We start from the raw sequence: 21,396 nt of genomic DNA, 5'->3' as shown, positions 1-21,396 counted from the left end.
CTTCTTAGTGGAGGCATGGCAACACATTATTATACAGTTCATGGAATAAAACTGAACGGAAAAACTTTAATTGCAAATACTATATTATCTTGTATCTTTTATCTTTTACTTGTTTCAGTCATTAGACTACGGCCATGCTGGGGCACTGCTTTGAAGAATTTTTTGTTGAACTAATCAACCCTACGACTTATTAATTTTTTGTGAAGCCTAATACTTATTGTTTCAGTCTCTTTTGCTAAACCACTAAGTTACGGGGACATAAACACACCAACACCAGCTTTTATCTTTTATATATTTCTGTCATTAGATTGCGGCCATGCTGGGGCACTGCCTTGAAGAATTTTTTGTCGAATTAATCAACCTCACTACTTACTATTTTTTGTTAAGCCTTTCTGTCTTTTTTGCTGAACTGCTAAGTTACAGGGACATAAACACACCAACACTGGTTGTCAAGCGGAGGGGATGGGGACAAACACAAAGACACACACACACACATGTATGTATATAGAGACGACAAGCTTTTTTCACTTTCCATCTACCAAATCTACTCACAAGACTTTGGTCAGCCCAAGGCTATAGTAGAAGACACTTACCCAAGGTGCCATGCAGTGAGACTGAACCTGGAACCATGTGGTTGGGAAGCAAACTTCTTACCACACAACAGGCTTGCACCCAAAAGGATTAGATTTTTTTACATAGATATTTTTTTGTATGTGAAAGTAAACATGAATATATGTGCAAATGAGTGTGTATATAGGATGACCCTGTGCTTTGACCCTGCTGGTGGTTGGCCTAAAATATGTGAATGTGACACAGTTCTTGAGTTTATACAAAGGGACAAAAGAAAGGAAAACATATAGGAAGTAGAAAGGGGATAAGATTTGGGGGAGGGAATCAGAGAAGGCAGAGCAATGGGTGGGTGGGAAGTGAGAGAGAAAGAGAGAGAGAGAAGACAGCAGGTGGGTGGAAGAAGGGGAAGGGAACTTTGTGGGTTTTTGATTCAAAGCCACTGTTACCAAATTTATGGCAGTAGAATTTCATCAGGACTGACACAGTTACTGTTGAGGTATTCTTTCTGTAGGTCTTTAATTAGAGTCACACCATGACCAAAATCTCCATCACCACCACCACCACAGTAACAAACATTACCACCACCAGTACCACCTGCACTATTATTACCATTACTACCAAACCATTATAATCATCATCATCATCACGATCACCACCACCACCACCACCACCACCACCACCACCACCGCCATAACAACAACCATTACAAACCAATAGTGTGTGTGTATATATATATTTTAAAACTACATTACCAACACTGTGTTATCTATTAAACTATATTTTCAAATTTGGCATTATATATTAAGCCTTTAGCACTCAGATTATTCAATCAAATGTAATGCTTTTCATTCAAATTGTTTTTAATTAATCATGCATCATTTTGTAGCTTTGAAATTTTGATGATGTGATTGTATATTTTATATTGGCATTGAAGGGTAAGTGTGATAGGTTGGATCTGGTTGGTTAGAACGTAAAATGGATAGGATATGGCTGGGTTAAGTATCAAACTATATCACCAACACTGTATGCTATGTATACAGAGCAAAACATATGACCAAGTGTTACAAACCCTTTTTATTTAATTGAATGCAATGTGTGTGTATGTTCGCATGTTTATGAGTGTACATTTATGTGTGTGTGTGATGGGTTTGTGTATTTTTCTGTGTGTGTGTGTGTGTTTATGTATGTGCATATGTAATGAATGGGAACTCATGTGGTTGTACTTATTTATTTGTGTGCCCACAATGACAAAGGGTCTCATTAACTTCAACAGGTGAGTTAAGGAAATAAATGAAGACGCTTACCTATTACCAGGGTTACCATAGGCTGATTTCTTGTAGGAACTAGGACATTGCACAACAGGGCATTTATGACTGCCACGAGTATTGACACATATGGCATCATAGTTACGGCAGATTCCAGGATTTTCTGAACATTCATCAATGTCTTTAAAGAAGAAATGAACAAAATGACAAAAATATTGACTATATTGATCATGTGTGTGTGTGTGTGTGTGTGTGTGAAGGCATGTGGCTCAGTGATTAGAGTGTCAGGCTCACAATCATGAGGTGGTCAGTTCGATTCTCAGACTGGGCTGTGTGTTGTATTCTTGAGCAAGACACTTTATTTCATGCTGCTCCTGTTCACTCAGCTATAGAAATGAGTTATGGTGTCACTGGTGACCATGAGTGATTGCTAGTCTTCCACAAACAATCTTACCTGGACTTGTGTGTCTTGGAGGGAACTTTCTAGGAGCAATCTCATGGTCATTCATGACTGAAGGGGGTCTTTACCCTTTTTGCTATATATATATATATATATATATATATATATATATAAAATATATAGTTTTAGGGAAAATAACCAAGTTTCAAGAACTCATCGATGAAAATCCACTATCACATATAGAAAAATTAACAATTAAAAGCACAATAAATTATTATATTATATTATATTATATTATATTATATTATATTATATTTATCTTATGATATTTACTTTACTTTATATTATACTCATTTATTGTGCTTTTAATTATTAATTTTTCTATATGTGATAGTGGATTTTCATCGATGAGTTCTTGAAACTTGGTTATTTTCCCTAAAACTATATATTTTATATATATTTTATCTATAAAGCTCAATTTAATTTTAATTTTTTATAAATTGATTTTAATTGAGTTTTTACCTGTAATTTTGGATTTTGTCCCTAATATTATTATAATTATATATATATATATATATATATATATATATATGTATGAATGAATATATATATATATATATATATATATATATATATATATATATATTAATATATATATAGCCAGGACTCAGAACTGAATCTACATTTTTCTACCACTTCCTTTCCTATTGTTCTTGACTTTTGCATTTAGAAATTTAGGGGAGTCAACTTTCACAGGTAAGGGCCATTTCAATTAATACTTTTCAATTATTTTTCTTGTGCCATTTATTTGGTACATATAAATCATTATGTGTGTGTGCGTGTGTGTGTGTGTGTGTGTGCGCACATATAATATATATATATACATATATATGAAGACATAGCACAATGCTGAATAGAGGTGAGAAGTAATGATATCAAGGAGGTAAAGGAATGCGTTTATTTAGGGCACACAATGAACATGTGCTGAGATATGGATGCTGTAATCTCAAAGAAAATAAAGGTAGGACAGAAGGTGTTTAACTGAATAAAGGATGTGCTCCAAACAAAGATAGACAATGCCATATGTACCAGACTCTTCAATAGAGCCATCCTCTTATAGGCAAGTGAGACATGGGCTACTGCAAAGAGGATAGAATATTTGTTGGCTATGACACACAGAGCCATGGAAAGATCAGTGCTTAGAAGATCCTTCAAAATGTGATAATTCAAGAATGAAACAGAGTGAACAATGTGATCACAGAGTACTGAAAGCACAAGTTCCACTGGGTCAGACATGTCACAAGGTTCAACAGGTGGATCCATGCAGCTGCTGAGTGGTATCCAAGAGACTGGAAAAAGCCCCTTGGAAGACCTCCATCATGATGGGAAGATGATTTAGTTAAGTAGTTTGTGTCAAGATGGAAGAGAATGGTGCAATCAAGACAGAATTGTAAGTGCATTGTGACCAGTGGTGTACAACACAGCATCTAATGATCTGGTCGATACTATACTGTATTATATATATAATAAAAACAGATGATGAATGGGTTATTTGGTATTGCTATTAAACATTTGTTTCGTTAAGAATCTTTATTGTGACATAAGCATAGCACAGTGATGTATGGCAGTATGCACATCCATAAAATGATGAAATATATTTATACAACTTTCAACTCATCAGGCAACGAAATGAATAAACGAGAAGTGATATTTTGATTAATCAACAGCTCATCATACAGGTGGTTGGTTGTATATCTGTGTGCACATATGTATGTATGAGTGTGTGTGTGAGTGTGTATAAATGTTTGTGCATGTATGTATCGAAATGTATGTTTATGCAATCATTAAGGCATTTAAGAACTGCAATCTTTCTCTATAACAAGAAGAACAATACATTTTCCCAATCTGATATACTTACCAAAGCATGAGACCTGGTCAGCTGCCATCCTAAATCCTGTGGGACAACTACAACGGAAGGAACCAGGGAGGTTCTCACATTCATATGAACACCGTTTGTAAATTCCATTACATTCATCAATATCTGAAACATGGAAGAGCAGCAATTACCAAAATAGCTTCTGTTGTTATTATTATCATGATTATTATTATTATTTTTTCTAAGATGGCAAGCAAGCAAAATCATTATGGCTTAGCAGTATTTCTTTCAGCTCTTTAAATTCTGAGTTCAAATTCTGCCAAGGTCCACTTTGCCTTTTATCCTTTCAGGGTTAGATAAAATAAATAGCAGGGTGCATGAAATCGACTTATTCCCTCCCCTAAAATTGTTGGTCATATGTCAAAAGTTGAAACCATTTTATAATTGTTGTTGTTGTTGTTATTGTTATTATTATTATGTTTTTTCTTTCTTCTTCAAATTTTCTTCCATTTCTCGCCGAGTGTTTTCCGTACACCCAGGGCAGAGAAACTCATTGTATGCATTCCCAATTTACACATGCAAATTCACAGGCAAAATATGTATTTAAAAAAAAAATTTTTTTAAATTAATAAATAAAAAAAATTCATGAATGGATGTTGTTTTCACAGCGATAATGCTCTTCTCAGTACATGAGTCGTTCCAGTTAACACGATTTTTTGCACTTCCTGTAGGGATGGTAAGCCTGGTATCATTTTCAAATAGGTTTCAGTACCTATTATTATTATTATCATTATTATTATTATTATTATTATTATTATTATGGCACTGAGAATCGTTAGCAGGCTAGGCAACATGCTTAGCAGCTTTTCTGCCGGCTCTTTATGTTCTGTGTTCAAATGCTGCCAAGGTCATTTGCCTTTCATCCTTTTGGGGTCAATAAAATTTCAGACCTTGTGTCTAAGAGTAGAAAGGATTATTATTATTATCATTATTATCATTGGCAGAATTGTTAGCATGCCAGGCAAAATGCTTAGCAGCATTTCATCCATCTTTACATTCTGACTTCAAATTCTGCCAAGGTCAGCTTTGCCTTTCATTTTTGGGGGTCGATAAATGAAGTACCATTGACACACTGAGGTCGATGTAATTAACTAAACCTCTCCTCCGAAATGTCTGACCATGTGCCAAACTTTGGAAAAAAAAAAAAAAATCATCATCGTCGTCGTCAGCATCATCATCCATCATCATCATCGTCATCATCGTCATCATCGTCATCATCAAAACAGTGAGCTGGCAGAGTTGTTAGCCAGCCTGACAAAATGCTTAGCAGTTGTCTGTCTGTCTCTACATTCTGAGTTCAAATTCTGTCAAGGTTGACTTTGCCTTTCATCCTTTCAGGGTTGATAAAATGACTACAAGACGAACATTGGGGTTGATGAAAGCGACTAATCCCCTCTCCCCCAAACCCAAATTTCAGGTCTTGTGCCATAAGAGAAAGAATTATCATTTTTATTCTTTAGGTCAGAGACAAGTCAGTGCCTGTGACCTTTTACAAGCAAGTATGGAAGGGAAGGGGGAAGGTATTCTCAAACCAGAGACCTAGACTAAACGCTTGTGACAGAGGGGACTCTGGTAAGGATTCCCTAAGTACAAGATGAGGCTAAACTGGGCAACAGATTAAGTCCACCACCCAGCAACTGTAATTGTGTTTGAACTGTTGTACTTTATTTTATTGCTAATATTAGTGTACATTTGCTTTATTGCTAATGTTGTAATCCATTTATCATGTTGCTAGTGTTGTTGTCTGTTAGGTCTGTTGCTAATGGTATACTTTGTTTTCATCATTACTAAAAATGCAGACCGTTTACTCTGTTGTGAATGTTGTACACTCTGTTACTAATGCTATAGTCTGTTTGCCTTGCTGCTAATTTTGCAGACTGTTTAGGTCTGTTGCTGATGGTGTATGTCAAGCAAAATGCTTAGCAGCTAAATGTTGCTAAACATTTTTCAGTCTCTGTTGCTAATGTGGTAACTAGTGCTACAATCTGTTAGTCTGTCACTAATCCTATTGCCTGTTTGCCCAGTTGCTAATCTTACAGTTTGTTTATTGTTTCTGGTTAGCCTTGTTGCTAGCATCATACTCCCCTATTCTTCCTGCATTTAATATATCTCCCTGACAAGGCTGATAGTGTGGCTAGTTAGATCACTCTGCTTCCAATGCTGGTAAAATCAGATGTTTTGCAAACAAAAAAGCATCTGATTTAAAAAGAAAAAAACCCTGCTTCCACTGCTGGTAAAATCAACCTGATTGGGCAGATTCATTGCAGTGTTGTTAGCCCATTGGTCGTAGTTCGGGGAATGTACCAAATAGATTTCCAATGCTATAGTCATATAAGAAAGACACCACCTACAGTGCTGGTAATATCATTTAATACATAATACACAGTGTTGATGATATAGTTTAACCCATAACACACTGTGGTGATAATATAGTTAACACATCACAAACAGGATTGGTGATATAGTTAAATACTACATACATAATGTTGGCAATGTAGTGTAATACATCACTAACAATATTGATAAATTAGAAATAACGAATTTCCAAATCTCTCAGTGAGACTTAAGCAGTAGTGATGCGATAAAGTAGTTGTATACTGCCAACTTAACGTGACAGTCCCAATAAGGGAATATACTACTGCTGTTTAGCCCTAGGAAGCCAGACCGCTTCCTATTAGGCCTTGACACACTTTCTGTGCCCTTATCCTTACGAAGGGGAGACAAACTCCTCCAGCCAGCCCAGCCTTCGTAAGGATAAGGGCACAGAAAGTGTGTCAAGGCCTAATAGGAAGCGGTCTGGCTTCCTAGGGCTAAACAGCAGTAGTATATTCCCTTATTGGGACTGTCATGTTAAGTTGGCAGTATACAACTACAATATTGATAAAATAGTTTAATAAATCCTTTTCAGTGCTGGTGATATTTTTGGTGCCTTACTGTGCTCCAAATTATGTCAGCTCCACATTGTCTTGAAGTGTTGTTAACATCACTGTTGCTACCTGATAAGTCTTTTACTCTTTTACTTGTTTCAGTCTTTTGACTGTGGCCATGCTGGAGCACCGGTTGATAATTAACATAGATGTCACATTATGAGAGAAAAAACGTTTAGTTAATGATATCACTATAACCACTGTTTGTTCCACTATTACCCATGATGCAACAGGGCTTAAGTTTAATAAAGTTTGTCTTCAGCAAAAGCTGGCAATTTGAAAGAGATGTGGCTGCTATTTCTTGCAGTTGAGGTGAAGAAACTGCCAGATGTAGGTGAAATATTGCTTAAATTCACATTAAAAATTACCCTAGACAAAATTCCCTAAAAAAAAAAAAACTCATGAAATAAATAATTTAAACTTTGTAGCATGACTGCGTGGTTAACAAGTTCTCTTTGTAATCATATGGTTTCAGGTTCAGTCCCACTGTACAGCACCTTGGGCAAGCATCTTCTACTATAGCCCCTGTAAGTGAATTCGATAGATAGAAACTGTTTGGAAAATATATGTATATGCATGTGTGTGTGTGCATATGTGAGTGTGTGTGCATGTGTGTATGCATATGTCAGTGTGCATGTGCACGCGCACACTTGCGTGCATGCATAAGTATATGTGTATTGCATGTTTGTGTTTGTTCCCACCACCGCTTGACAACTGATGCTGGTTTGTTTATGTCCCATGTAACTTATTGGTTCCACAACAGAAACAGATGAGATAAAAATCAAACTTAAAACTAAGTCCTGGGTTTGATTTGTTCGATCAAACCTTTCGAGATGCTGCCTCAGCATGGCTGATGTTCAATGACAGAAGCAAGTAAAATATAAAAGATAAGAACAGAAACTAGAAATTTAATATTATGTTACACATCTATAAAGTGTGTAAAATGGAGATTCCTTGTTTATCTCAGACCAAATGCACCACTGAGAGACTGCATTTGTGTTAGTTGTCAAAGAAATTCATTCCTTTTTTTATTATTCATTTCAATCCTTTCCAATATTACTTGAATTAGCATGAAAAATATTTTTATCATATAGGCACATGCGTGGCTGTGTGGCACGAAGCTTGCTTCCCAGCCACATGGTTCAGGGTTCAGTCCTACTACATGGAACCTTAGGCAAGTGTCTTCTACTATAGCTCGGGCCAACCAAAGCTTTGGGAGTGAATTTGGTACACAGAAACTGAAAGAAGCCTGTCTTATATATGTATATCTATGTGTGAGTGTGTGTGTGTCTTTGTGTCTGTATTTACCTTACCCCCACAAGTGGTGTTGGTGTGTTTACATCCCTGTAACTTAGTGGTTCAGCAAAAGAGACCAATAAAATAAATACTAGACTAAAAAAGTAAGTCCTAGGGACGATTTGTTCGATTAAAAAACCCTTCAAGATGGTGCCCCAGTATGGCCACAGTCAAATGACTGAAACAAATAAAAGATAAAAGATAAGACAGTGGTTTATGGTTATTTGTAGCTCTATTCTTCCTCTACAATGTTTGTTCATCACCACCACCACTACCATCATCATCATCACCATCACCATTCAGTATCCATTTCCCATGCTGGCACAGGTAAGATGGTTTGACTGGAAATGGTAATCATTTTTGAAATTTGAATATATTTTACCTCTTTTCAGACATATGATGATGGATCACCAAGTAGAAAAAAAAAAACGAATTAATTTATCTGATAACTCCATAGTTTGCACTAAGATGGTTCCCCAATCTTAGTCTATGGTATAGAGAAGTTTACAAACCTTGGCAAGTCCTTTTGTCAGGGTTCAGTTTGTAGCCCGATCGACAGTTACAGCGGAAAGAACCCTGTGTGTTGGTACAATAGTGTTCACATTGGCCTCCATTTTCACATTCATTAATATCTATGTAAAAACGAGCAAAGAAAGAAAACAGACGTAAGATTATTTTGCTGCTATCAGAAATTGTTTACCCAGTTTTGTGTTCAGCTATTTGTACCTTGTAATAACTTGTCAAATGTTGGGAGAGGGAATGTATTTAATCCTTTAAACTGTAAAATTAAATTTTTTTGTTATCTGCCAAAAAGTCTCAACAGAAGATAGTTTCAAATGAGACATTCCTCAACAAAAGATAGATTGGTTTACAAAACTACTTTCCACAGTTAAGGGTAATGAAATTTTGAGTGGATATATCTGCATTCTGCTGTAAAATGGTTAATATTCACATATCAGGTTAAAATACCAGTCTATATAATATGTATGCAAATGTGAAATGGTATTAGCTCTCAGGGTGTCTTTCTATGAATTATAAGATTTAGTACATAGATGTTAAGTATCGTGGAAGATACTTAACCATTTAATACCAATCTCAGTTTTTCAGCATGATCTAACCTCATGTCAATTCCAATTTCTCCAACATATTTCTTGAACTTGGTTGTTAGTACTCCGAGTGTCCCTACAACTACTGGGATGACAGCTACTCTCTTTATTGCCCACGTTCTTGCAGTAACTTTTAGTAACTATCATTATTATTATTATTATTATTATTATTATTATTATTATTATTATTATTATTATTATTATTATAGATGTTGCATAGTATACAACATCGTGAGGTTGTTGATTGAAAATATTGTGTCTACCGGGAGTTTGTACTGTTTGTCAAGTCATAACAAGGACCTCAGACAGACAGTACTCTATGCAATGTGCATGCAGTTCCAAGTAGTGCCGACTTTTGCAATACACCTAGATTGTAGGGCTGTTATTATTATTATTATTATTATTATTATTATTATCATTACTATCATTATTCCTTCATAACACAGTGTAGGTAAAAATGCACCGGAGTCTTTAGTCATCTGTCAAGTCACAACAGGAACCGCAGACAGATAATACTTTCCTTAAGATGTGCGCTGTGCCCAATAAGGCTGCTTTTTGCAAGTCTTGCATGGGATTTCCATTGACATCACTTTTACATTACCCTCTCGCATTCCATAAAGTCTTGCACTTTCAATTCAGGTTACTTGGTGATTTTTTCAACCTCTTTACTCACAACAATCATGTCGTTTGGCATGGCTACATCAATGATCTGACAGTATTTGTCTCTCTTATTCAATATCCGGCCAACAGTGTTTGATTACACGATCTGTCTGAAAATCATAGTCCCAGAGTATTGTTACTTTTCCATCCTCCTGCATAACTTTACTTGGTACTTTGCTCATACCAGTTCTCTGTTACGTCATATTGGTTTTTATGGCATAAGAGCCAATGAAGATACAACCACATCTTATCGTGGTGGCGCTTGTATTCTTTTTGTGCAAGGCTCTTACATCCACTTACCAAGTGGGTCACATTTTCCACACTTTTTCCACAGAGTCTGCATTTCTGGGTGTCAGAAGGTTTATAGATGTTATACTTCACGGAATTGGTAGCAAGAGCCTGGTATTGTTCAGAAATGATCAGGCTTTCGGTGGTATGCTTCAAATCACCTTGCTCAAGCCATACCCACGATGCTGTATTATCCTTAACGTTCTGTGTATTCCTTTAAAATTGTCCATGCATTCTCATTTCAAGGTTTTCTTTTCTCTTCTCTTCAGCTCTTTGGTTAAACTCTTCCTTGCCCATCATTTCATCTGCATTTACGCCCATATCTTTCGCAGCATATTGCAGCAGGTCTTCATCACTATTTATCAAATACTCGGCAAACGCTCTCCTTTCACTCCTTATACAGTGGTCTACACTAATTAGTCCTCTGGTACTCTGAGAACTCTTCCTACATCCTTTTTGTTCTCAGGAAGGTGTATGTCTTTGCCACACATATTCCAGTATCTTCCAGATTATGTTTAGGCATGCTATGGGACAGTAGTTTCCTACAATATTCCCCTTTCTTCTATCTTTCATTATAAGTGTTGTCCTCCCAGTCACCATCCACACAGGGACTGTATCTTTCTGGACACACCCATTCAATTGGGCTACTAGTCTTTCATGTACCGCGTGGCATCTCTTCAGCCAAAAGCCATGATTGTTCACAAATCTTCTGATCTTGTTTTTTGCCATGATCCTCTGTTTTAACTGGTCTATTATTGCATCAAACTTGTTCTTCCGTATTTTATATTTCTTCTCTAATTTTTCTTGGTCGGTCTTTTCCCCCATTTTTCCAGTTTCCTCTTAACCATTGCTCAATTTTTCCTAGATCTTGCCTTGCCTGCATTATGTCTCTTTCCACCATGGTTCTTCTTCTCCAACATTTTTTGTTCTCTAAAGTTGTAATTTCTCTTCAACAAATAGCGCAATAGCTCGGAGAAGATTCCTTGTTTGTGTTATGTCCTCCATCTGGATGTATGCTATGACAATATTTATCTTTTGTGCTATTTTATTTATCATACTCCTATCTACCCTTCTCATATTCATGGGATTTTTTTTCTGAAGGATTCACCATCTTGGTGAGTTGTCTTTGAATTTCAAGCAATTCATTATCTCGGTTCATTTCCCCTGCATGTCCACCCACCACATTATCATCATCATTATTATTATTGTCATTATTTGATGAAAACTTTCAGCTTATTTTGCTGGCTATGATGGACTGTGTCAGCTGTTCACAGCCAGCAGATTAAGGTGACACTTGTTTACTGGTCATGCTTCCAGAACCCTGTGGAGACCTCTAGTAGTTCCAAGCAATGATGATTTTTGTAGGTGTTCTATCTTTATACTTGCACCAATCTTTTTGAGTCATGTTGGTAGTGGAGTGCTGATACTTCCAAACACATCAATCGCCACTAGTATCATTTTATCATTGGCATGGGAACGGATTCCCAGCATGGGAACAGATTCCCAGCATGGGAATGCATGTTTTTTAAGGCTGCATGCTGGCAGAATTGTTAGCATGCCAGGCAAAATACTTGGCAGCATTTCATCCATCCTTACATCCTGAGTTCAAATTCTGCCAAGGTTGACTTTGCCTTTCATCCTTTCAGAGTCGATAAAATAAGTACCAGTTGAATACTGGGGTTGATGTAATCAACTCATCCCCTCCCACTAAATTGCTGCCCTTGTGGCAAAATTTGAAACCATTATTATTATCATTATTATCATTATCATTATTATTATTATTTAAGACATTGCATAATATCCAATATCATGTTGTTGTTGATTGAAGATATTGTGTGTACTGGGGGTTTGTACTGTCTGTCAAGTCACAATAACGATCTCAGACAGCCAGTACTTCATGCAATATGCGTGCAGTTCCAAGTAATGTCGATTTTTGCAATACACTTAGATTGTAGGGTATTTCTAAAGTCTCCAGATGTTTCTTCAGGTTCTGGAAATTTTTATTATTATCATTATTATCATTATAATTATTTGTAAAGAATAAAATGCTTTGAATGACACAACAATGCACTATAATACAAACAATGGACTGTAAGAACTGTTGTAATTTCATCATCCAGAGTCTGATGAGATATTTCGGAATAAAATTCCTTCTTCAGATATCCCTAGGAATTGATGGAGTCGCTGCTATAATCAGTTTTATAATTATTATTTTCATTTGTAGTAGTAGTAGTAGTGGTACCTTACCTCTACAGTGTCGACTGCCAGTATGCATTTCATATCCTTGTTTACATTCACATTTAAAACTGCCCAGTGTATTGATACAGATGGAGTTTCTAGAGCAATATCTATGTTCTCTGTTACATTCGTTGATATCTGCAATAAGAAAGAATACATTTAATTTATTTTGTCCTTTAGTATAGGTACAGGCATAGCTGTGTAGTTAAGAGCCTCACTTTGCAACCATCTGGTTCTGGTGGGGAAGCGGGTAGCAATTAAGATAACTGACATAAAAAAATTAGAGAGTATTGTCCCAGTATAGTCACAGTTCAGTGACTGAAATCAGTAAAAATAAAAATTTTTTTAAAATGGGGAGAGACTGTGTGGTAAGAATTTTGCTTCCCAACCACATGGTTCAGGGTTCAGTTCCACTGCATGGCAGCTTGGGCAAGTGTCTTCAACTATAGCTTCAGGCCAACCAAAGACTTGTGAATAGATTTGGTAGACGGAAACTGAAAGAAGACTGTTGTATATATATATGTATGTATATCTGTGTGTGTCTTTGTGTCTGTGTGTGTCTCCCTCCACTGCTTGATAACTAGTGTTAATGTTCTTAGACACCTTTCATGAGAACCACAAAGGTTTAGCAGACTAAGACAAGTGCAGTGACCAGCAAGTGGTAGGCTTTACATTGAAGTGGCCTTCATAGGGAATTGCCTTAAAGGGCTGGAGTGCTTTACCTACCCTGAATTTGCCAGAAGGGTATCAAAGGGGGTATTGGAGCACCTGAGAGAGTCCACTCTTTGATTTGCTGTTGAGGTTGACTCTTGTAGTCTTTTCCTTTCTCTAGGCACTCACAAAGCAGTAAGGCTATGCCCAAATGAACATTAACCCTTTAATGTTTAACCAGCCATATCTAGCCAAAATATCCTACTTGTTTTAGGTATTCTGCCAGTCAGATCCAGTCTCTCAAACCTACCCTAAATATCATTCTAAAAATAAGCAATCACATTGAAATTTCAAAGTTACAGGATAATGCATCATGATTCAAAGTAATGTGAATAAATATGCATTATATTTCACAGAGTAATCTGAATGCTAAAGAATTAAATAAATTAGAAAGATTAAACAGGCCACAACAAAATAATAAAAATAAAAATGTTACAAATAAAATTGTTCACAATTAGATTTAATGGAAAGAAGAAAAAGCAAAAAGATATGTAAACCTTCACAATATCCAGATGCAAGTTTTATGAAACCAGTTTTACAGTCACAAGTAAAGCTGCCTGGAGTGTTCCGGCACATTTGGTTGTGACGGCATGTGTGGTTGCCTGCACTGCATTCATCAATGTCTGAAAGAAACACAAAAAGAATTGGTTCATTAACTCTTTGAATAAGTTGTCTACAATGATGATGATGAGGAGGAGGAGGATGTACACTGGGAACTGGCTTTATAATGCATACTATAAGGTGTATACGCAAATATAAAATTATTACTTTATATATATAATTCAAATTTACAGAATATAAAAGACAAAGACAGGTGAAGGAACAATAAGATGTATTAGTTTAATGCTCAGGAAGAATGGAAAAGTCTTTGATGATTCAAGACTATGCTCTTTGATAGAAAGGATTGAGTGGAAAAAAAATGGAGAGAGAAAAAATGTATAGGGATTAATGATTCAACATGATTATATACATTATATACAACATTAGTAAATGGAGTCAGGACTGCCTTATATACAAATAAATACAATAAATGCTCATGCACAGAAAAATCAAGATGTCCTTTGAGGAATCTCTGTAGTAGTACAAATCTTGTATATAAATGTACCATGCACACAAGGGGAGGGCTGTACGTTTACATTGGGCAGATGGCTGATTCATTTACGAATCGTTATTGTAACCATGTCGTCATCTTTAAGACAATCAAAAAGAGACATTCAACATCTTTGGCAGATTTGGTATGACGACTGAAGGAGGATAAAATGAAGTACAAAATTAATTGGTCCATAGTAAGGCACGCAAAATCATACAATATAATTTCCAAAAGATGCTGTCTCTGCTCCAAGGAACCCCTGTCTGTTCTGTGGACTAACGAGAAGATCATTAACAGAATTTCTGAACGACTCTTGAGATGCCTACACGCATATAAATGTACTTTCACACAATAGAGTGGGAATGAATTTTGAGTAACCATTAACATAATTTAATTTACTTTAAGGTATGGATGACTTAAGTTTACTTTTAACTTCCCCATTCTTACAAACACCAACTAGATAGTTAACTCGCTTCGTGATCATGAGTGCACCAAACCTGATGTTTGCATATGCTCACATTTTCACGGATGCTTGTATGAGCAAATGTGTTTGCACTATGCAGCTTACCCGAGGGTGTTAATACATCCATATTTGTTAACGGTTATTTTTAATACTTTTCTCACTGTATTGCATGTTTATTTCTCTTTTTTTCCATTTGTGATTTTATTTTCAATCTATATAAATGAAAATATTTCCTCCGTCTGGCTGCTTTTCTTTCTACAAAATGAGAAGTTACATTGCAGAACTGTTATTTTAACGAGTTGTATCTATTCATCAATAACGAGATACATCTGCACTGCTGGATACTCCTGAACCAGTTGTTGAGTGTCCCACCCATGAGGGATCGATGCTAGATGTGTTGAAACAGTTGTTGTGATTAATAAATTCTCATATATTCCATCTTCTGTATTTCATTTCATTTGCCATATGTGTGTGTGTGTGTGTGTGTGTGTGTAGATGAAAAGTGGTTTGGAGTTTATACAAATCAAAAATTATAGTTACAAAAAGTAAATAAAGCTGGAAAAGGCACAGAAGTATATTTTGTATGAGTTCTTAATGAAGTTTTGCTTTTGACTAAAACAAAACTTCATTAAGAACTCTAATTTGGGTATAAACTGTTAAACACCCTAAAGAATATTTTTTCTCTCTGACTCTCGCCAAAATTCTTTCTAATATTTCTAATATTTGATGAGATGGACACATCGAAACCGATTGTATTTTATTAAGCATTCTCTAAAATATACTTCTGTACCTTTTCCAACTTCATTTCATTTTTCTAACTATTCATATATATATGTGTGTACATGTGTGTGTGTGTGCATATATTTACATGCATACATACATATATATATATATATATATATATATATATATATATATATATATATATATATATATATAATAATAATAATAAATGGAGCAAAACACATGTCAATAAAAGTTCCTTTAATTCCTACACATGTTTCGAAATAAATGAGATTTCTTTCACAAAGAAGAAAGAGTTGTTGGGGTTCCTCATTTATTTCTCTTCAGGGAGTTCATAATAAAACATGTAATAGCAAGACAAAAACGAAATGATGGGGTAACTTACAAGCAGAGAAACATGTGTAGGAATTAAAGGAACTTTTATTGACATGCGTTTTGCTCCATTTATTATTATTCACATCTTCTCAAAATGTATCACTTTAACTTGGTATCTCTACCTGTAAAACGGCTGTGATATCTTGTTTTTTAGTGTAATTTTGCTACCTCTGGTAACTATTAATGTATTTAAATTATCGAAGGTTTTAATAACTGAGATAATATTAATATATACATAAACTTATATATATATATATATATATATATATATAGATGTGTTGAAACAATTGTCATGATTAATAAAAATTCTCATACATTCCATCTTTTGTTTTTCATTTATATATATATATATATATATATATATATATATATATGTGTGTGTGTGTGTGTGTGTGTGTGTGTAGGAAGATTAAGGTCCCTGTTAGTGTATATGTTTACATTTATGTACACACACACACACATTTAAAGCAGTAGAGTTTTTATGTCTTTATTGCAACACCATCAATAATGCAATCTTAGATGTGTCTCACTGGCAAATTTTGATATATTATGTGATAATTGTTTCCTAAACACTTGCATAATACAAAAAAAACCCCCCAAAAAACTGGAGGACAAATATTTAAATGATTTAAATAAGATTTTTACTTGTAGGGTTTTCCATACATTTTAAAACTGCATATAATTAAGAAACTGAAGGAATACCTCGACAACGAGTTGCTGCAGCATCATACCACAATCCTCTTCCACAGTCTATTGTGTTACTGCAATAATAAGACCCAACAGTATTATGGCACGTTTGGTGACGCCTGCATGAGTCCACACGATGAGCACATTCATTGATATCTACAAAGGAAAATGGTTTTATGAAATAAAAGCATAAAATAAAAATGGAATTAAACAACAACAATAATATTTCAAAATTTGAGTTGTAGATATTGTTTAACCCCAAGTCAGCCTGATCGAGCAGACCCAGGATGAAACGTGTTCAAAGCCATGATCATTCCATTTTTCCTCAGGTATAGTATATAGATATATATATATATTCCTATGGATGGGTTCCAGCCTGGGCTGTAGCAGCAAAGTCCACCCATGACACTTCTCAGTCCAACATCATTGCCTTAAAGTCCTGGATACATTCCAGGCCAGTGTCTGTGGTCAAGTTGTCGATGTAAGTATGACAATGTTTTCCTCTTCTTATATCACCAGGAAGTGGGTTCCACAAGACTAATTCGGATGGTTCCAGTTCAGGGTGGCACATACAGTGACTGGTTAGTCGCAGCCATCTTTGCCTGATCTTCTTGCTAGCTTTTGGCAGATCTCCATAAAGGAATTTGGAATGCATTGTTTAATACATCTTGTTTGTTTTTAATATTAAAGTGTATTGTGAGAGGTGATGGTACAAGACCTAGTAGTTTGTGTGTTGCACTCACAATAGTAAGATTGTAGTTTCAATTCCCAGATTAGGTGGTGCTTTGTGTTCTTGAGCAAAACACTTTATTTTATGTTGCTCTAGTTGATTCAGTTGTAAATGAGTAGCCTCATAATGGAGTGGCATCCCCTCGAGGGGCCATGTTGTGAACTCAGTCATTTATGTAGCATAGAAACTGGGTAACTAGCTCTGGGATTCCAAGAATTTGGGACAGTAATGTCCAGAGTAATGTGAGGGAGCTATTTGGCTGTTATTTCCAGCAGGACATGTGACCACATAGTGGTTATGTCATTCACTAGTCAGGAAGTGTTGTGAAGGAATGACGATGCGGTGTAGTAATGTCAGGATGGGTTGTTTAGAGGTTTAGAGTTGGAATGTGAAGATGTTTTGAGACACATGTAGTGTGATAGCAAGGGTAATTGTTTTGTTGGCTAGCTCCAGCTGGCCCTAATCAAGCAGACCTTTTTTACTGCTTAGTCAGAGAGGGAAGAGAAACTCCCATGACTTTATTTTTTTGTTGGAATGTTGGAGAAAAGAGGAATTTCTCCTCAGACTGGAGACTTGACCTGAATGCTTCCAACAACAGTCACAGCTGTTTGGTTAAGAAGCTGGCTTGGCAACTAAATGATTTCAGGTTCAGTTCCACAGCCATGCTTGTGCCTATGTAAAATGATACACTAAGCTATGTACCTTTATCTTTTACTTGTTTGAGTCATTAGACTGCAGCCATGCTGGGGCACTGCCTTCAAACATTTTTAATTGAATGAACTGACCCCAGTATTATTTTTTTAAAAGTCTGGTACTTATTCTATCAATCTCTTTTGTTGAACTGCTAAGTTACAGGGACGTAAACACACCAACACTGGTTGTCAAAGTAGTGGTGGGGAACAAATGCAGCTACAAAGATACACACACATACACACATGATGGGCTTCTTTCAGTTTCTGTCTAGCAAATCCATTCACAAGGCTTTGGTCAGTTCAAAGCTACAGTTGAAGACACTTGCCTTAAGTGCCATGCAATGGGACTAAGCCTGGAACCATGTGGTCAGGAAGCAAGCTTCTTACCACACAGCCACACCTGTGTTTTTATGCCAAAAAGAAAAAAAACAAAAATGACCAAAACTTGGTCTTTTAATAAGTAAAGATCAATAAAATAAATACGAGAAGGAGATAAGTACTGAGGTCAATGGAGTCAAGTAAGAATCTCTTGAGATTAATTGAAAAATGACCCCAGGTCAGCTCTGACAAGACTGATTTATGATCAGAGACATTCCAGCCACAGCAATTCCATCTTTTTTGTATTTGACATCTCTAGGACCACATTATTCAATGTGCCCCAGCATGGCCATGATCCAATAATTGAAGTGAGCAAAAGAGTAACACCACCCCATCGACTAAAAAAACACCATGTCATTATCCTCACCAATGCAAATGCCATTTCGACGCCAAAATCCTTTTTCGCAATCCTGTCTTGGTGGACTTACACAAATTTTAGTTTGTTGGTTGAGAATGGTCCCTGGAGGGCAAGTTAACCTCTTTTTCTCACAGCGGAAAGAACCTTGAATATTACGACACTTCATGTCGCCACAGTTATGGACCTTAAGAGCACATTCATCAATATCTGGAAGACAAGAGAGGAAAATTCAAATATATGGAATGGTATAAATGGTAATGATGGTGATGGTGCAGAGGAGTGGTTCCCAACCAGGGTCTGTGTGATCCTTGGGGGTCCATATAAGATTTTGTGGGGTCCACAGAAGCAAAATAGTCAATTGGGTCCTCAGTATTATTTTAAGGATCCATGAAAAATTTTGCTTTATGTGTTTATCACAAGAAACAGTGAAGTGTCTTTCTCTGACGTTTTACACAGTTCAACCTACACAAGTTGATGGGTGAAAAGTAAAATAGCAATTTTGAAAGAAGTATTAATGACTTATAGGGACACTATATTTCGTCATGCAACCATGATATACTCAAAAGTATATTAAACGTTTTTTATAAGTCAATACCATGTTCTACTGTGTTAGCAGGGCACTTTACATCACTTGTTAAGGTTGTCACTACATCATTGCTTTTTATGTGGCACCTTGGTTTTAGGATATCACTTCTGTTGTGGTGGGTGGGTCTTCTTGAGTACAACAATGTGCCACATATCTCGTGGTGGTGGTGGTGGTGGTGGTGGTGGTGCATTGTTGGTATAGGGTGTGGCGTTCATGTTGATGTTAGTGTTGTTGTTGGTGTTGCAGTGTTGGTGTTGTTGATGTTGTAGTTGGTATCATTGTTGGTGTTGTTGTAGTTGGTATGGTTCTTGTTGTTGGTGGTTGTGGTGGTGGTGTAGATTTAATAAGAAAAAAAAAAAACAACAAAGAAACTGCACAAGTTCAAACTGCCAATAAAGTTAACTCACCTTTACATTGCTGGGTGGATTCGTCCAAGGTGTAGCCAGTACCACAACCTAAGATACGACGACAGGTGTAGGAACCCACTGTGTTGGAACACTGCATCCCTGGGGGGCAGGCGTCAGAAAGTGCACACTCATTAATGTCTGAAACAAAAGAAGGACAGATGTTAGTGTTATTGTTGTTGGCGTTGCTACTGCTGCTGTTCCCACCACTACTACCACTACCACTACCACTACCACTACTACTACCACTACTACCACTACCACTACTACTACTACTACCACCACCACCACCACTACTACTACTACTACAACTACTACTACTACTACTACTACTACTACTACTACTACTACTACTACTAGTGCTGCTGCCACCGCCGCCACCACCACCACCACCACCACCACCGCCGCCACTGCCAGGTAGATTTTCAATGGTCAGATATCCTTCCTGTTTCCAAGCAAGTTAATATTTCTCCATGACCAGACATGTTTTCAATGGAAGACTGGAAATGAACATCATTCATATGACAGTGAAGCACAGCTACAATCATCATGTGATGTCAAAGGACACACACACACACACACACAAAAAAAAAAAAAAAACGCACACAAACATATATACAAAGATGCATACACCCTCCCTCCCACACAAACATGCGCACACACATGTGCACATATACACACACTCACAAACAAGCACACACACACAAACATGCACAAACACACACATAGCAAGCTTCTTTCAGTTTCCCTCTTCCAAATCCACTCACAAGGCTTTGGTCAGCTTGAGGCTATAATAGAAGACATTTGCCCAAGATGCCATGCAGTGGGACTGAACTCAGAACCATGTGGTTGGGAAGCAAGTTTTTTAACCACGTACCTATGTTTGTGTATATATATGACAAGTCATGGGTAATGAATTGAAGTAGTTGTTGAAACATCAGATAAAGTATTTTGCAGTATTTATCCTGGCTATGCACATTCTGAGTTCAAATCCTATTAAAGACAACTTTGTCTCCCATCTTTTGAGGGGCAATAAATATAGTACTCCACCACAAGGTGCCGTCTTTGCTGTGGTGGGATGGCTCATGTACCACAATGACCCCCGAGAGTTATATCAGTGGAGCACAAACTCCCAGTAGGGCCTTCAATGCTGGACAGGTCAAAGTAGTGATTCCCTACATGGGGCATATGCTTCACCAGTGGGACCTGGGAAAATTGTGGAGGGAGCGTAGGATTGGAAATTTTCTCTTTTTTCTTTTAGTGGGACATAGAATTGTGAAAATCTTTTTTTCGCAGTAAACATACTACACCTATACTCAACTGAGCCAAACCAATCCCTCCAGCCAAGTATACTAAGGCGGTGAGCTGGCAGAATCGTTAGCACGCCGGGCGAAATGCTTAGCGGTATTTCGTCTGCTGCTACATTCTGAATTCAAATTCCACTGAGGTCGACTTTGCCTTTCATCCTTTCGGGATCGATTAAATAAGTACC

The 21,396-nt window shown here is 36.6% G+C and overlaps 1 protein-coding gene across 4 annotated transcripts in view; it reads right to left on the bottom strand.

Annotated features, from left to right (window-relative positions):
* Window positions 1–21,396, bottom strand: part of LOC106872917 (uncharacterized) — a 150,926-nt gene that overhangs the window by 38,610 nt on the left and 90,920 nt on the right. For 2 of the 4 annotated variants that reach the window (XM_014920094.3, XM_014920093.3), the window contains exons 7-14: window positions 19,908–20,045; window positions 18,924–19,121; window positions 16,772–16,912; window positions 13,895–14,020; window positions 12,696–12,824; window positions 8,907–9,026; window positions 4,154–4,276; window positions 1,875–2,016 (exon numbers count right to left, since the gene is read on the bottom strand). In XM_014920094.3, the coding sequence (XP_014775580.1) occupies window positions 1,875–2,016; window positions 4,154–4,276; window positions 8,907–9,026; window positions 12,696–12,824; window positions 13,895–14,020; window positions 16,772–16,912; window positions 18,924–19,121; window positions 19,908–20,045 (1,117 nt within the window). The remainder of the gene's footprint in view (window positions 1–1,874; window positions 2,017–4,153; window positions 4,277–8,906; window positions 9,027–12,695; window positions 12,825–13,894; window positions 14,021–16,771; window positions 16,913–18,923; window positions 19,122–19,907; window positions 20,046–21,396) is intronic. The other 2 variants (XM_014920095.3, XM_089342028.1) reach the window with 1 other exon arrangement.

Source organism: Octopus bimaculoides, chromosome 25 (assembly GCF_046866305.1).
Source record: "Octopus bimaculoides isolate indiv1 chromosome 25, ASM4686630v1, whole genome shotgun sequence".
NCBI lineage: Eukaryota > Metazoa > Mollusca > Cephalopoda > Octopoda > Octopodidae > Octopus > Octopus bimaculoides.
This window is presented reverse-complemented; position numbering and strand designations above follow the sequence as displayed.